The sequence below is a fragment of the Sinocyclocheilus grahami genome, unplaced genomic scaffold, assembly GCF_001515645.1.
Source record: "Sinocyclocheilus grahami isolate Dianchi unplaced genomic scaffold, SAMN03320097.WGS_v1.1 scaffold708.1, whole genome shotgun sequence".
Lineage (NCBI taxonomy): Eukaryota > Metazoa > Chordata > Actinopteri > Cypriniformes > Cyprinidae > Sinocyclocheilus > Sinocyclocheilus grahami.
Window position 1 is genome coordinate 728,723 of NW_015505887.1, and position 15,242 is coordinate 743,964.

At 37.4% G+C, this 15,242-nt stretch overlaps 1 protein-coding gene across 3 annotated transcripts in view; it reads left to right on the forward strand.

Moving 5' to 3' along the window:
- Positions 1-6,467: 6,467 nt before the first annotated feature.
- Positions 6,468-15,242, forward strand: part of lhx2b (LIM homeobox 2b) — a 20,723-nt gene continuing 11,948 nt past the window's right edge. Inside the window, exons 1-4 of one of the 3 annotated variants that reach the window (XM_016244118.1) lie at positions 6,468-6,737; positions 7,930-8,300; positions 11,078-11,283; positions 12,213-12,832. In XM_016244118.1, coding sequence (XP_016099604.1) covers positions 6,538-6,737; positions 7,930-8,300; positions 11,078-11,283; positions 12,213-12,503 — 1,068 coding nt within the window. In that variant the 5' untranslated portion in view covers positions 6,468-6,537 and the 3' untranslated portion in view covers positions 12,504-12,832. Of the gene's footprint in view, positions 6,738-7,929; positions 8,301-11,077; positions 11,284-12,212; positions 12,833-15,242 lie in introns of those variants that run through there. The other 2 variants (XM_016244119.1, XM_016244120.1) reach the window with 2 other exon arrangements.

Genomic DNA, 15,242 nt, shown 5'->3' on the forward strand with positions numbered 1-15,242 from the left:
GTTTCATTTTGATATAAAATAGACTACATACGCCCAATGAAACTGTCCGGTTTTTTTTTACTGTGCATTCATTATCTACATTTTCACTGTGGACTCTCGCTATGCGTGCAAACCCTTGTACACTCTTAAAAATAAAGCTGCTTCACGATGCCATAGAAGAACCTTTTTGCCTAAATGGCTCCATAAAGAACCTTTAACATCTGAAGAACCTTTCTGTTTCACAAAAGGTTCTTTGTGACGAAATAAGGTTCTTCAGATTACAAAAAGGTAAGAAAGAGATGGTTCTTTAAAGAACCTTTGACTGAATGGTTCTTTGTGGAACCAAAAATGGTTCTTCTATGGCATCGCTTGAAGAACCTTTTGAAGCCCCTTTATTTTTAAGAGTGTATTAGCAGTAAATGCCAAAAAAGCTCTGAATATATCGGCTTAATCTTATTTAGACAAATTATTCTTTAATCATGCACTGTGTCAATGCAATCTTTTAAAGCCTAGATTTCAGAACATGAGGAAACCAGTCGCAACAATCTTTGATCGCAGGGAGAGAGAGAGAGAGAGAGAGAGAGAGACAGAGAGAGAGAGAGAGAGATATTCCGCTCACCTATAATGCCCAACACTGTCTAATTAACTGGAGCGACGACCTCCTTATACACGTCTATTATTCATACGTTTATACATTACGGCAAGCATAAGTTTCCGCTCACCTATAATGCCCAACACTGTCTAATTAACTGGAGCGACGACCTCCTTACACACGTCTATTATTCATACGTTTATACATTACGGCAAGCATAAGTCTGCATTATTTTTTTTAAAGCTAAAGGGGTAGCCTGTAAAATAATAATAATTATAATAATAATATAGGACTACTGTATAAATATTAAATTACATACTAAACGTTTCTGATATTTCTCCATTAAGTCAATCAGAATTAAATTTTGTATATTTTTCTAAATAGAATTGCTTTTATAGCCTAAACATAGCTACGAACAGATAATGTAGTCTATATCATATTTTGGCAATAGTCCAGTAGGCTATAAAACACTCGTTCCTCTCATCCATCTTGAACTCAGCATCAGTCGTGTCAGAAGAGCAGTGTCATGATGAGGAAGTTGTTATTGGTTTCCGCTCTCACACCTCATCGGAAGAATCCGATTCAGACAGAAGGTAAAGGGCAAACCTTGAACTCATTAACAGGTTAAAAGAAGGGCCACGAAACAGCACTATCCATCCACTTTTAATTCAGAGCTGAGAGAACGCGCATACAAGACAGCCAACAGATGCTCTGTGTGTAAAACAACATCCATTTTAGTCATGCATCGTTTCATTCAGTCTATTTAGTTGTGTTAACTTAAAACAGGTTTATTGGGTTTTCAATTTTCGCTTTCAAAATATCTGCTATTTTTATATTATAAAATATATACTGTCGGTATTTTTTCCAGCCCAGCTTTCACTGCTCTCTCTGGATAAATGATTAACGATCCGTTCACCGGGACTGGGTCAGTGTTGCTCTATTCGTTCGTAGTGAAAGCCCCAAATCTCAGCACAGAAATATCAGTGGTTTGATCAGAGCTAGATAGAATTATCACGGGGAGAGATACAAAGGCGGCAGACAAAACGCGCTCGCTTTCCCTGGTGTTTGAGTACAAACCATATTAAACACCGAGCTCCAGTTATTAGATCTGACTGAAACAGCACTGAGGAATATGAAGCAGACGTTTATGAAATCAGAGACGCTGTTTGACAAACCAAACAGGGTGGCATGGAAACCACAGTGAACTAAACTGATAAATAATTGTGTAAAAGAGGAAATAGCCTAGGCTATAAAAAGTGTACGAGTTACAGGCTACTGTGACTTTCAAATGGTCGACTTTTTAAAGGGAATTTAAAATTATTAAATGTATTAACTGTAAAGGTAGTTTTCAGGGCATAATGTCGTCTCACGCAATGCAAATTGTAATTTGGCGTGTAACTAACTAGCTAAATGTCAATTATTTATAAACAAAACACAAACGTTTTTTTTTCTAAAATACTTACTAAAACTATTATTATCTTTATTATGTAAATCTAATTCTACAAATAAAGTCATGCTTACGCAAATTGATCCTATTGGAAAGCGCGTGCGCAGTGTAGCCTACTGTTGCTATGATTACCTCCCTTTAGCGAAAACGCAACCTCTAGCGAATTTCGCGACAGGTGAAAATCGCTATGCGCTCTGACTAACTTGTAGTCGTACTTGTAGCGTTAATGAAACGTTAAAAAAACCTATTGAAACATACAAATAGCCTATTTGTTTGCATTTTAAATTTTTTTTTATTTTACTAAGACGCCCCCTTTCCTTATTCAAACCTTAAAAGGGGTCTGATCCTCCGAAATCCCCTATAATTCGCACACTGTCTGTAAGCAAGCTACATATATGCTCAGAAGTGTAGATGCAGTTTAAGTGTTAGAGGTTATGTGTTTTGTCCTTAACCGCAGTTTTTAGATTTGACGGAATCACGATATTTCGCACACGCCTCACGATATCACGCACTGAAATGTTTAATGTATAAGCCAACATTAGTAGCCTATACTAGACAGAGAGCGCACATTATAAATATGCATGTATTCAATTAAGGGTATTACACAGGATTTCATTTGCATAAGGATTTTGGAGCTTAACATGCCTTTTCATATTTGTGCAATACAACTTTAATATGAACGCCTGCCCTTCCATGCCGTGGGTACTTTGATTAATAATCTGTCTACTATTACTATAGCTACTACTATCATCACAGTTCAGATCAGCTTAATGGGCCCCAATGACTGCCAGGACTGTGGTAAATCGTGACTGGTATATTTGTCACTACATAAACAGTAGCTGCACCTGTTTCTCTCATGGCAGCTCAGATAGTGTGTCTTTTTTGGAACGGAGAATTCTATGATTTTTCATTGAGTGAGTGTTTTCCTATAGTTGTTTTCTCCTGCATGTCTGTCTTGCTGACCATCTCCCCTCCTTCTTATTATATTGTGTGATACAAAAACAAACAAACAATGGAATTCACAAGAATAATTTGGACAATGTCACTCGGTGATAGGTCAGTTGCTAGAAAACGATGGGTTAAATTCCATCATATAAGCTCATTTTCCCCTTAAAGCGTTTGAATGGTCCATGTTTGAGACAAACCAGCAGTGACTTCTCTTCATTCAGTGAGCTGAACCTGTGCTTCAAGTACATTATATAGCTAATGACGATCGATTACATCAACATCATTAACAATTTATGAGCCACATACAATAAACGGCCCATTTTAAAGAATGTTTATTAGTTCCTTCGTTCACAGCACTGAATTAAAATACACAGTTCCCTAAGGTTACACTTCCCAGAAATATATGTGAAGCTCATGATCTTGTCAAAAAGCCAGGTGTTTGTTTATAAGACACAAGCTGATATTGTGTCAGAGTTAATGCCAGCCTTAATCTGTTGTGCTGCTTGGAAACACGCTTACATTCAGGTTGTCTTATTGGAGGGTGCAGAAGCGTTTTGAAGAATAAACAAGCACCCTTGACAATTTTTTGAGCAACTAACGAGCTCTTTCCGCAACTTCTCGAAATAAAGATTTTGGTTTTGACACGGTGTAGCAACAAGAACATTGTTTATGAATTGTAATTAAACCCAAACACAATTCCAATAGTGTTGGCAGAAATTTCACATGTAAATATTAAACCTAATATACCTAGTGTAAACACACTGCTTAGGCTAAGCATTTTTATTTTGGCGCCATGTACATTATTTCAAAACTTTTGCACAAAATGCAAAATTTATTATTTTGTGCATGCTTCGTGTTCAATGGGCTATAATGCAAATTGCAAGCCGAAAGCAAATACTGTACGAACAAAGATTGAATGAACAGTATTTGTTACTACAGTGCTTATTCTGCACAACTCTGTTTTTAATTGGGTTAAAGCATTGCTGTGATTATAGTGAAGCATATGGACTTCACAATACAACATATAAAAGCATTAAAAAGATATAAATTCAATTCTCTGCGGAGCATCAATGCTATGTTAACTCAAAAATCAATTGATTTTTGCGTCGACCTATATCATGCCTATTTTGTTCAAACATGAGTCACGTGGGGGCTGTATGGATTTGACTCCCACTGGTTTGTTCCTGAGGTCCGCAGCTCTCTTGGGCTCGAAATTAATACTGTCTCGCCAATTAAGTTCAGAGCGCCAATTAAGAGTGCTTTATGAATTCTTAGAGTAAAAAACAAAACCTAAAAAATCTAAATGAGCAACTAAAAACGCCAACGCAAAAATGACTTGACTATAATATATGCTAAATATAATCTATTTTGTGCTTCTGTCTGTTTTTTCCACCCCTTTATTCACTGCGTGGACATCAGAGAAGTGTCTCTCTTTGCGCTGTTAGAATCATCACCTATTATACTGGATGGACTGTATAAGTGAAACAAATATATGGCCTTTTGGGATTTGGAACCAGTGGCTCACAGCAGTCCATATGAGGTACAAAAGAGGACGGCCCATTAATAATGGATGATCTTAGCTTTCCAAACACTCACCTCATTGAGATGTTTTAAATAAAGAAAATAATAATAATAACAAAATATCAATGAAAGCTTTGGGAGTTTGGGGGAAATATAATGCTCACAGAATGACATAAAAAATTAAGAAAATATTACACTTATAAATGTGAAAAATATTAATGTGAGATAAACCACGCACATAAAAGAGATTATTAGTATTGCATCTTCCCAACGTTTGGTAACAATACAATATAGAAGTGCAAAAAGCAGGTTAGAGTGATGAAACAGCCGAATTGTGACTGTGACACTGACGTTAATTGGACTTCTCAGATACTCTGAGTTGTACATTCAATGCTGTCAAGTAGGGAAGAGAGTATTCCGTTCTTCTGGATCCTTTTGTTTAAAGCAGTCACGGGGATCTGTCCGGGGCCGGTGCTCTATAACACCGAGGCGGTTTGTCTGGTAAAGCAGATCAACCCCAAAACCAATAGGTTTGAGCCAATGGTAAAAAAAAGAAGGCATATTATTATTTTCACATTAAGCAATTCATGGCATAAGACATAGACTTACAGTTCCATATTAAAAACCAGGCTTAATTGGAATGAATGAAATCAAGTCCCAAATCGGAGAGATTCCTTCTCACTTGAAATGACCAATTCGCGAAAGTTTAAATCTCTGCACGTCGCTCATATATAGGCCGATGTGCACTAAAACGAATTATTTAAGCTTTCAAACGCATGCAAGTTATCTATAGAAAAAGAAATGTACAGTACAGTGCAATAGAGGCCCAAAGATGTGATTCCGATCTTGTCCATTTAAACAAACTTCAAACTTATGCAAAGCCAAAATCACAGGCCTCGTCTTCAATGCATTGCGTGTAAATCTTTTGTCACGGGTGGATTGCAAATAGTTACAGAAAGCTACGAGATACGGTATCAATTTTAAATGACCTGTAGTCCAATTTAATTTCGACTGCAAAAGTGTGGTTATTCGATGAAAATGATGAAATAAAAAGGAATTAGCGAGCAAGAAAAATCCATATTTGTTTTTGTACAAATACTGATATACTTAAAATAAATTCTAATTCTTTTACAAATGCTTATGCAGTGCTGCTGAACTTCAAGTGACGCGAAAATAATTCATTTTCTTTTTTCATAATATACGAGTGATATAATTATGATAAAAACATTAGCAAATATTCTAAATAAATTGACATTGTTTTGGGCCGTAATATCTGATTAACAACAAAAAAGACAATGCTGAACCTTTACATTGATTCCTTTGCCATTAAAATATTACTTTAATCAAAAATAGCCTACACTTACGACGCTTAAAACTGTTTGGACATTTTTAACACTGCATCTCAAAACTTATACGATGGCAAATCCAAAATTACAATAAAGAAATAATAAAGATTAAAACAATATTTTTTATTACACAATTGAGTGTGTGTATAGAGCCTACATATATTACGAGTGTGTTTGCTGTGTGGTGTATCTAAGGCCACACAACACGCCGAACGCCAACACAAGTCTTTGATTAATTTGCTTACATATGCATCACATTTTCCAAATTTGTGCCTTTGTTAAACAAAAAACGACGTGAATGGATGCATGCATGATTTAATCTTTTCTTGCCGTTATTTCCTTTTTATGCATGCAGTCCGTTGTCACGGGAAATATTAAATACAAATCATAGTATACTCACTTCTGTATTTATCTTCTGAATCTCACGGCCCTCCCATTCTCTACAGAAGTGAACACTAGTAATACCTCATTCTTTGGACATTTTTAATCAGAAAATGCCTAAAATAGAATTTTCACTCATTCCTGAACCCAGACTCTTTAAATACGCGGTATGTAGGCTATTTTATCTTTTGCTAATCTGCCATTAGAAATATTCATTTGTATAACACTGGAGATAATGGTGAAGAAAAAGAGTGTTTCAATGAAACTGGGATTTGAGCTCCTGCCTTTAATGAGCGCGCTGTTCGCCTGTGTTTGTGCAGAGCATGCCTTCGATCAGCGGGGAGCGGGTGGCTCTGTGCGCGGGCTGCGGAGGGAAGATCTCTGACCGCTATTACCTGCTCGCCGTGGACAAGCAGTGGCACATGCGCTGTCTGAAGTGCTGCGAGTGTAAACTCAACCTGGAGTCTGAACTCACCTGCTTCAGCAAAGACGGAAGCATCTACTGCAAAGAAGACTATTACAGGTGAGCAAACACCTTTACTCAAAAGTTGCACGATCTTACGGCGTTTCCTTTGTATGGAGTGAGGTTTTCGTTTGTGGATAAGTAGCCTAATAAAAAGGCAAACCTGTCGCGAAAGCCTGCTTTTTGTCTGTTGATTGTATTTGATGTGGTTTCGTCATTGTGCACTTTAATAATCCAGAAAAGGCGTATCTAAATTTCACTGCGTGCATTAAAAAGATAGTTTTTTCTGTTGATACCTGTGAAAACGTCGTTGTACATTTTAATAATCAGACTAATAATACTTAAATTAATTTAGAAACTATTGAAGTTATTCAAGGCATAATTTTTGCCTGAAATTAAACGTTTCTGTTTAAATTAACGAAACATTCTCTAGCAAAGTGACATTTTTTTTCTGTCTAGATATGATACAGTTTAATAAATACTAACTACTAAACCTGCTCAACGATTTTACTCTGTTTTCGTAACAGTTAAACAAGCAAAATATGCAGCAACATGCCGAAGTCGTCTCTATATATATATTTTGCAGTGTGAGGTGATTTTGGACGTCATTATAAAACGAAATAATCCAGAAACGATTTATCTACTTAATCTTACTGTGCATGAATTACAGCATTTGTATTGGGAAGAAAAGAAAGCAACAAAACCTATAGAAAAACGCCTTACTCTGTGATGTTTGCATGATATTTAGCTGACTGTGCACTGATTCTGTGGGTCATTGTGTAGTTTAATAATCAGAGGGAGGCGAGAGGCCTATTAAGACAATATAAGTGAAGGCTTTACCCGTTTCTATGTTCAACTGAGGCTGCAGCACACGTCAATCTCAATTGTAAGCTATTTAGTAATTATTCGAGACGTAATTATTGGCGAGACTAGATTCCACTGCACGAGTTAACTAGCCTATTTGTTCATGCATCCTGCTGTTTAAGGGATTGTTTTGCTTCTGCATGTCTATATATATATATATATAGACATGCAGAAGCAAATGTATGTATATATATATACATGTACATGTATATACATGTATATGTATATACATGTATATACATGTATATATATATACATGTAGAATCGCAAATTATAGTTTATCCAAAGATTATTAGAAGCAGCACATTTAATGTCAGGCTCATGAGTGGTGGGCCCACCTTCTGGCTGAAGTGTGCTGAAAGGTCACAGCTGCTCTATTGTCCCGCAGAAGGTTTTCGGTGCAGAGATGTGCCCGGTGCCACCTCGGGATCTCGGCTTCGGAAATGGTCATGAGGGCCAGGGATTTGGTGTACCACTTGAACTGTTTCACCTGCACGACTTGCAACAAAATGCTGACGACTGGGGACCACTTCGGCATGAAAGACAGTCTGGTGTACTGCAGGCTGCACTTTGAAACGCTCATCCAGGGAGACTTCCCCACGCATTTCAATCACACGGATGTAGCGCCTAATAAAGGACTGGGCAGCACGGGCCCTCTAGGACTGTCTTATTATAATGGCGTGAACACGATGCAAAAGGGCCGGCCCCGAAAAAGGAAGAGCCCTGGGCCCGGAGCGGACTTGGCGGCTTATAATGCAGGTGAGACGTCACTAAACTTTTTTGTTGTTGCTGGTTAACTGCTCGTTTTATTCTTTTATAAACTTTATTTGTCATTCATTTGAATTTTTTTGAACGAGTTGCACGCATATTTCCTATCTGAACAAGATTTTGAGAGCGCTTAGCCTAGTAGCTCCCTGCGATTTCGGTGAATTTCCAGTTTTACGAAACTTTTTGGGCGAAATACACAACGAAATCGTTTCAGAGTCGTTTCAGAGCAAGATAAAAACAAATCTGATGAATTTACAAAAACCTTAAGTGAAATTTCGCTTAAACAATACTGTTAGCTGCCACTATTTGAACAATAAAGTACGACTTTTATAAGCATGATTGCTTTTTAATTAAAGTACACATGCAATAAATAGGCTACACTGTTTTCTATTATGATAAAAGGGAACATAAATCTGTAAAAATGCGGGGAACATTTAAAAAGCATTTTGAATGCAGTCCTTGCTAAAAAATATATTTAGTTTGAATAATATTTCTAATTAAAAAAACTTTTACATTCAAAATACTTTTGCATTACAATTCGATTGAGACAAGATATACTATAAAGTTCATAAAGCATAGCCTATATGTGTTGAAAGTTTTGCAAAAGAGCGCTATCCTTTACTATATCATAATACTGTATTAAATATTTCATTTCGTATTTACAAATTTGTTAAAAATGTTTATTTTTAACAAACAAAGATAAAAAAAATACGTTCACTTCTTTACTAGGTAAAAGACAAGATTTTTTTTTAAGACAATGGATACACATCACAGATTTCTACTAAAGCACTTGAACAATTTGGAACAACGTGACTTGTTCGCTCGGGCATTTCGGGCCCCTCAGCGGGGCATTAGGGCCCCTGCTTGAGGACCAAACAGAGGAATGATGACGACTACAGAGACTGACAAGTGGAAAATGGCTTAGATGCTAGTCGAGACCTCCGGAAGATTAAATACAAGTGAAAGAAAGAATGAAAGAAAGAAAGAAAGAAAGGAAGGAAGGAAGGAAGGAAGGAAGGAAGGAAGAAAGGAAGAAAGAAAGAAAGAAAGGAAGAAAGAAAGAAAGGGAAAATCTTCAGCTTTTCTAGGCAAATTCAGACGAATTAATTTACTATGCTTTTTGCTCCAGCCTATAAAAAGATTTATGCACGCGTCCAAATTATAGGGTAGAAAACTTTTTAATCAAATAAGACGACATAATCTACGAACCATTTCTTCACGAATATTCATCATTTTCTTTGGTTCCAGGATTTAATGTCAGATATACTGAGATAAAGCGAAATAAATCAATAATTTGTATTTAAAAAAAATCTTTTATTACAGGATGCACATATTGAAATCGCTTGAGTAAGATTAAGACTATAACTTATATAAAATACAAGTTCATCGCGAGTTTTTATTATATCTCCAAGGTATATGTCCACTGTAAAATGTGTAAATGCGATGCTTTTTTATCACTTTAAACTCAGATTGTTTGGTTGCTTTGGAATCGTTAAATGAAGTTGGCAAATTTATCACAACAATTGCGGTCTTGTTTGGTGGACTAACCAGCTTCTGAAGAATTGTTATACTTACATGGACTTAAAATGGAAAAAAAGAAACGTTTTGAAATCAGATCAACCGTTTGACAAAAACACGAGTTAACTATAGAGAGAGTGAACTTTGGTGTTTCTCTGCTCTCTGAGAGTCAGACACAGTCAGATCATTGCTGCCCCCATCAGCTCACACTTTAAACAACAGCAGAACACAAGCACAGCGAGATCAAAACCTGAAAAAAGAACAATAAAGACACAGTTCATCATTGCAATACTCCAGTTGTCACTTACATGTAAATAAGTCTGTGTTCAGTGAAGATAACTGCTCTTGACGTGCATCACTGTAGTAAAGATAACAGTATTTCTCAATGGCCATATTTATATCAGGAGGAAACATTTGCTCGCCATGTGCAGCGTTGTAAAGCATTCAAGGTTAATTATCTGAAGTGTTGATCAGACCATTTTCAATGACTAATATTTGTAGTTGTCAGAGCAAACATAATTCTGAACTGTCATGCGTCTAGCAACACATACACTTCTGCCAAGAATTTGGAACTGGCGCAAACATATTTCTGACACATTCAGACAGGCCTATCTCCTAAACACTTGTGTTCAAGACAGATAGTGTGGGCTTTTCACAATCAAATCCTACTCAAGACACCATAAAAACAGAAACAAAGATATGGCCATATGTAAGGGGTGGGGCCGCAGTAAAAATGAGTAAACCCACCATGTTTTAGGATTTGAAAAGTCAAATAAAAATCACGATGCAGACTTGCATGCTTTCAAAACATGTCTATTGCATTTAGAATCAAATTTTGTTTGGTTTAAAAAAAGACTAAAAGAGCATGATGTAAGACTACAGCGTAATGCATATTATTATGCATGCAGTGAGTTGCAAACACAGCAACATGATGGTGCTGTGGCTCCTTGATGTAGTCAAATCCAAGACTAAACACAATGTTGGAGTGCAATCAAAGAAACAAAGGAATCTGAGAGGCACCTCATCATTCTCATCACAGCGTCTGATCGTTATGTCATTGCATCTCATGTATTTATCATTGAGTTTCATTCAAACCAGAACTTCACTGCTACACTATATCAGTGTAGCATTATGGAAAATGTAATTTGCATGTGTAGTTTTAAGCTTTTGATATGGATGCACTATAGAAAACCTCACTTTGGCGTCGATAACAGCAACACAGCAAATCTATTTTGCATTTTTTGATTCAGCATTGAGCTGCAATGAGAACGACGGTGATCCGATGGACAGAGACTCGCAGTACAGCTCCAGCCAGAAGTCCAAGCGCATGAGAACGTCATTTAAACACCATCAGCTGAGGACCATGAAGTCGTATTTTGCCATCAACCACAATCCTGATGCCAAGGATCTGAAACAGCTGGCCCAGAAAACAGGTCTCACCAAGCGCGTACTACAGGTCAGAAAACTCCCTCCAGCTGGACTAATTGTTTTGGCTCAGTGTTATTTCAGCTTTGAGATGTTAGCACACTGACCATGCAATCCTTTAGTTTTTATATTAGCCAAGTCAAATTTGTTTGAATAGCACTTTTTACAATACACACTGTTTCAAAGCAGATTTGCAGAAAATCATGATGTTAATGTTTATAATATCTTAATATCTTCATGCACTAGTTGCATTCAACAGATTAGAGCTGCGTGATAATATAGTTACATTTTGCAACAATACAAGCAATCAAGCAGTTGAGATTTACTAGTGTACACTGTTAAAGTAGGAGACACTCATATATTCTACTTTATATAAAGAGCTGGGTGATAATATTGTTAAATTTTGTGACAAAAAAAAGTCAAGCAGTTGAGATTTGCTATATATACGTATATCGCTTTACAGTGAGTGTACTGTATGTATGCACACAAAGTTGGACTTAATATAATATAACGCAATATATGTATCAAATAAGACATTTTGTCAAAAACAGCACAATCCTTCACATCAGCAGCAAATTAGACCGATTAAAAAATTACTTGAGGAATGAATCAAATGTAATTCACAAGCCTGGTCTCCTCAGTGGAACGCTATTAATTTGTTCCTGAAAGTTAGAAATCTGAATTAATTACATGCACAAATAAAACACTAAGAAATAAGTGAAACTGCTGTTTGTCAGAAATCATTGGAACCAGAAAAACGAAACGCAGTTGCTTTGGCAAAACAACCAGGGGACAAATGGAGAGTAAAAATATGAAATACTCAAGTAAAAATAAAATCTCAAAGCGCTAATTATCATCGGCTGTCATTCGGCTTTGATGAGACTAATGTTCGTCCCCTGAGCATCGCATGGTTTTCTGGTCTGTGGGATTATTTTTAGCGTCTGCCGTCTCGGTTTGCAGGTCTGGTTTCAAAACGCTCGGGCCAAGTTCAGACGAAACCTCCTGCGCCAGGAGAACACGGGTGTGGACAAGGCCTCGGACGGGTCGACCCTGCCTGGAGGAACGCCGTCCGGACCGGCCTCGGAGATTTCCAATGCCTCCATGAGCCCATCCAGCACTCCTACGACCCTCACAGACCTGACCAACCCCACAATGCCCACCGTCACCTCCGTACTGACCTCTGTCCCGGGCAACCTGGACATTCACGAATGCCGTAGTCCATCGCAGAGCACCTTAACCAGCCTCTTCTGATGCTCAGATTCGAACAAATGGACGAGTCACCTTCATCTGCTTCCTCCGAAGCCCAATCGTGGAGCCACCTAAATCAGAAATAAAGCGTGAGCATCATTGATCATGCTAGTCATTCACAAACTACATCTATCTGATACGTAAACCGATCTACCTGGGCATTTTTCTACAGGCCAGGAACTTTACAAATGTGGCCAATCCAATTCAAAAGACTATACAAAACAAGACGTGAAAGAGAAACTCTTTGTTTAAAGTATTGCATTTTGGGGACTCAAGTTTCACTGAAGGATCTGTTGATAAGAGACTGATTTGCATTTTATTTATTTTCATGTTTTCCCCCAAACTAGTTGCATTCAACAGATTAGAGCTGCGTGATAATATAGTTACATTTTGCAACAATACAAGCAATCAAGCAGTTGAGATTTACTAGTGTACACTGTTAAAGTAGGAGACACTCATATATTCTACTTTATATAAAGAGCTGGGTGATAATATTGTTAAATTTTGTGACAAAAAAAAGTCAAGCAGTTGAGATTTGCTATATATACGTATATCGCTTTACAGTGAGTGTACTGTATGTATGCACACAAAGTTGGACTTAATATAATATAACGCAATATATGTATCAAATAAGACATTTTGTCAAAAACAGCACAATCCTTCACATCAGCAGCAAATTAGACCGATTAAAAAATTACTTGAGGAATGAATCAAATGTAATTCACAAGCCTGGTCTCCTCAGTGGAACGCTATTAATTTGTTCCTGAAAGTTAGAAATCTGAATTAATTACATGCACAAATAAAACACTAAGAAATAAGTGAAACTGCTGTTTGTCAGAAATCATTGGAACCAGAAAAACGAAACGCAGTTGCTTTGGCAAAACAACCAGGGGACAAATGGAGAGTAAAAATATGAAATACTCAAGTAAAAATAAAATCTCAAAGCGCTAATTATCATCGGCTGTCATTCGGCTTTGATGAGACTAATGTTCGTCCCCTGAGCATCGCATGGTTTTCTGGTCTGTGGGATTATTTTTAGCGTCTGCCGTCTCGGTTTGCAGGTCTGGTTTCAAAACGCTCGGGCCAAGTTCAGACGAAACCTCCTGCGCCAGGAGAACACGGGTGTGGACAAGGCCTCGGACGGGTCGACCCTGCCTGGAGGAACGCCGTCCGGACCGGCCTCGGAGATTTCCAATGCCTCCATGAGCCCATCCAGCACTCCTACGACCCTCACAGACCTGACCAACCCCACAATGCCCACCGTCACCTCCGTACTGACCTCTGTCCCGGGCAACCTGGACATTCACGAATGCCGTAGTCCATCGCAGAGCACCTTAACCAGCCTCTTCTGATGCTCAGATTCGAACAAATGGACGAGTCACCTTCATCTGCTTCCTCCGAAGCCCAATCGTGGAGCCACCTAAATCAGAAATAAAGCGTGAGCATCATTGATCATGCTAGTCATTCACAAACTACATCTATCTGATACGTAAACCGATCTACCTGGGCATTTTTCTACAGGCCAGGAACTTTACAAATGTGGCCAATCCAATTCAAAAGACTATACAAAACAAGACGTGAAAGAGAAACTCTTTGTTTAAAGTATTGCATTTTGGGGACTCAAGTTTCACTGAAGGATCTGTTGATAAGAGACTGATTTGCATTTTATTTATTTTCATGTTTTCCCCCAACCATGTTTACAGAGAGAGACTGAGCTGGGAAATGCATTTTTCGTCAACCTCTTATTTATGATCACGCACAGGAGTCAGTGTGAGGAAACTGGATTATAATGTGAATAATTACAGCGTAATCTAGCCTGACTGTCACGTGCCTTATCCTGCAGTGTAGTCACTGAAGCCCCTTTAGCAATGCTAAACGAACTACATCAGAAAATGTGTATTTTCATTTGTCGGATGATGAAAATGGTTGAGTAAATCACACGTGCACAAACACACACACACACACACACACGAGGAAGAGCTAATAATATACTCGCAATCAAACATATTACCTCACTCAGAAATCACTGGATATGATAGCAGTACATATGAAACCTGAGAACACGTTTCAATCTCATGCACTGGGAGAGAAAGCGGCTGTGGAGAGTTTGTACAAAGACAAACCTTGATGGAGCTCACCACAAACAAACACTGATTTATGGAATGAAACACTTTTTTTCTTCCTCATTCGGTTAGGTGATTTTTTTTCTCAACCATTAAGATGTGACAGTGTTGGAGACAGGATAAATGTTTCCATGGTAACCAGAGGCTGCTTGTTGAAATGCTGTACAGTTTTGACAGATTATTGAGAAATTTCGAGTCCACTCCCTGCAGTATCCCCTTTGATGTAAATCTTCAGTTCTGTAAAAAATATAAAAAGAAATCAATCACAATTTTTTGTGGTCCTCATTATTTCACCAGTTTCAAAGCATTTTACATAACAGCAATGCCAAAAAGCGTTAACACAAATCTAGAGTTTAAGGACAAAAACACAATCTAACTGGACATTAATACATTAAGATGATGTTAGTTGTCATGGTAATTTATAACTGAAATTCCCAAAACCAAATGCAGTTTGGTGTTATTTGTTAATACACATCTTGTCACACACACTACATGGTTGCATTTCAATTAACAAAAAATAAATAATATAAATATTAAATAAAATAAATAAATAAAACCTATATACAGTATATATATATACAGTATATATATATATATATATATATATATATAGATATAT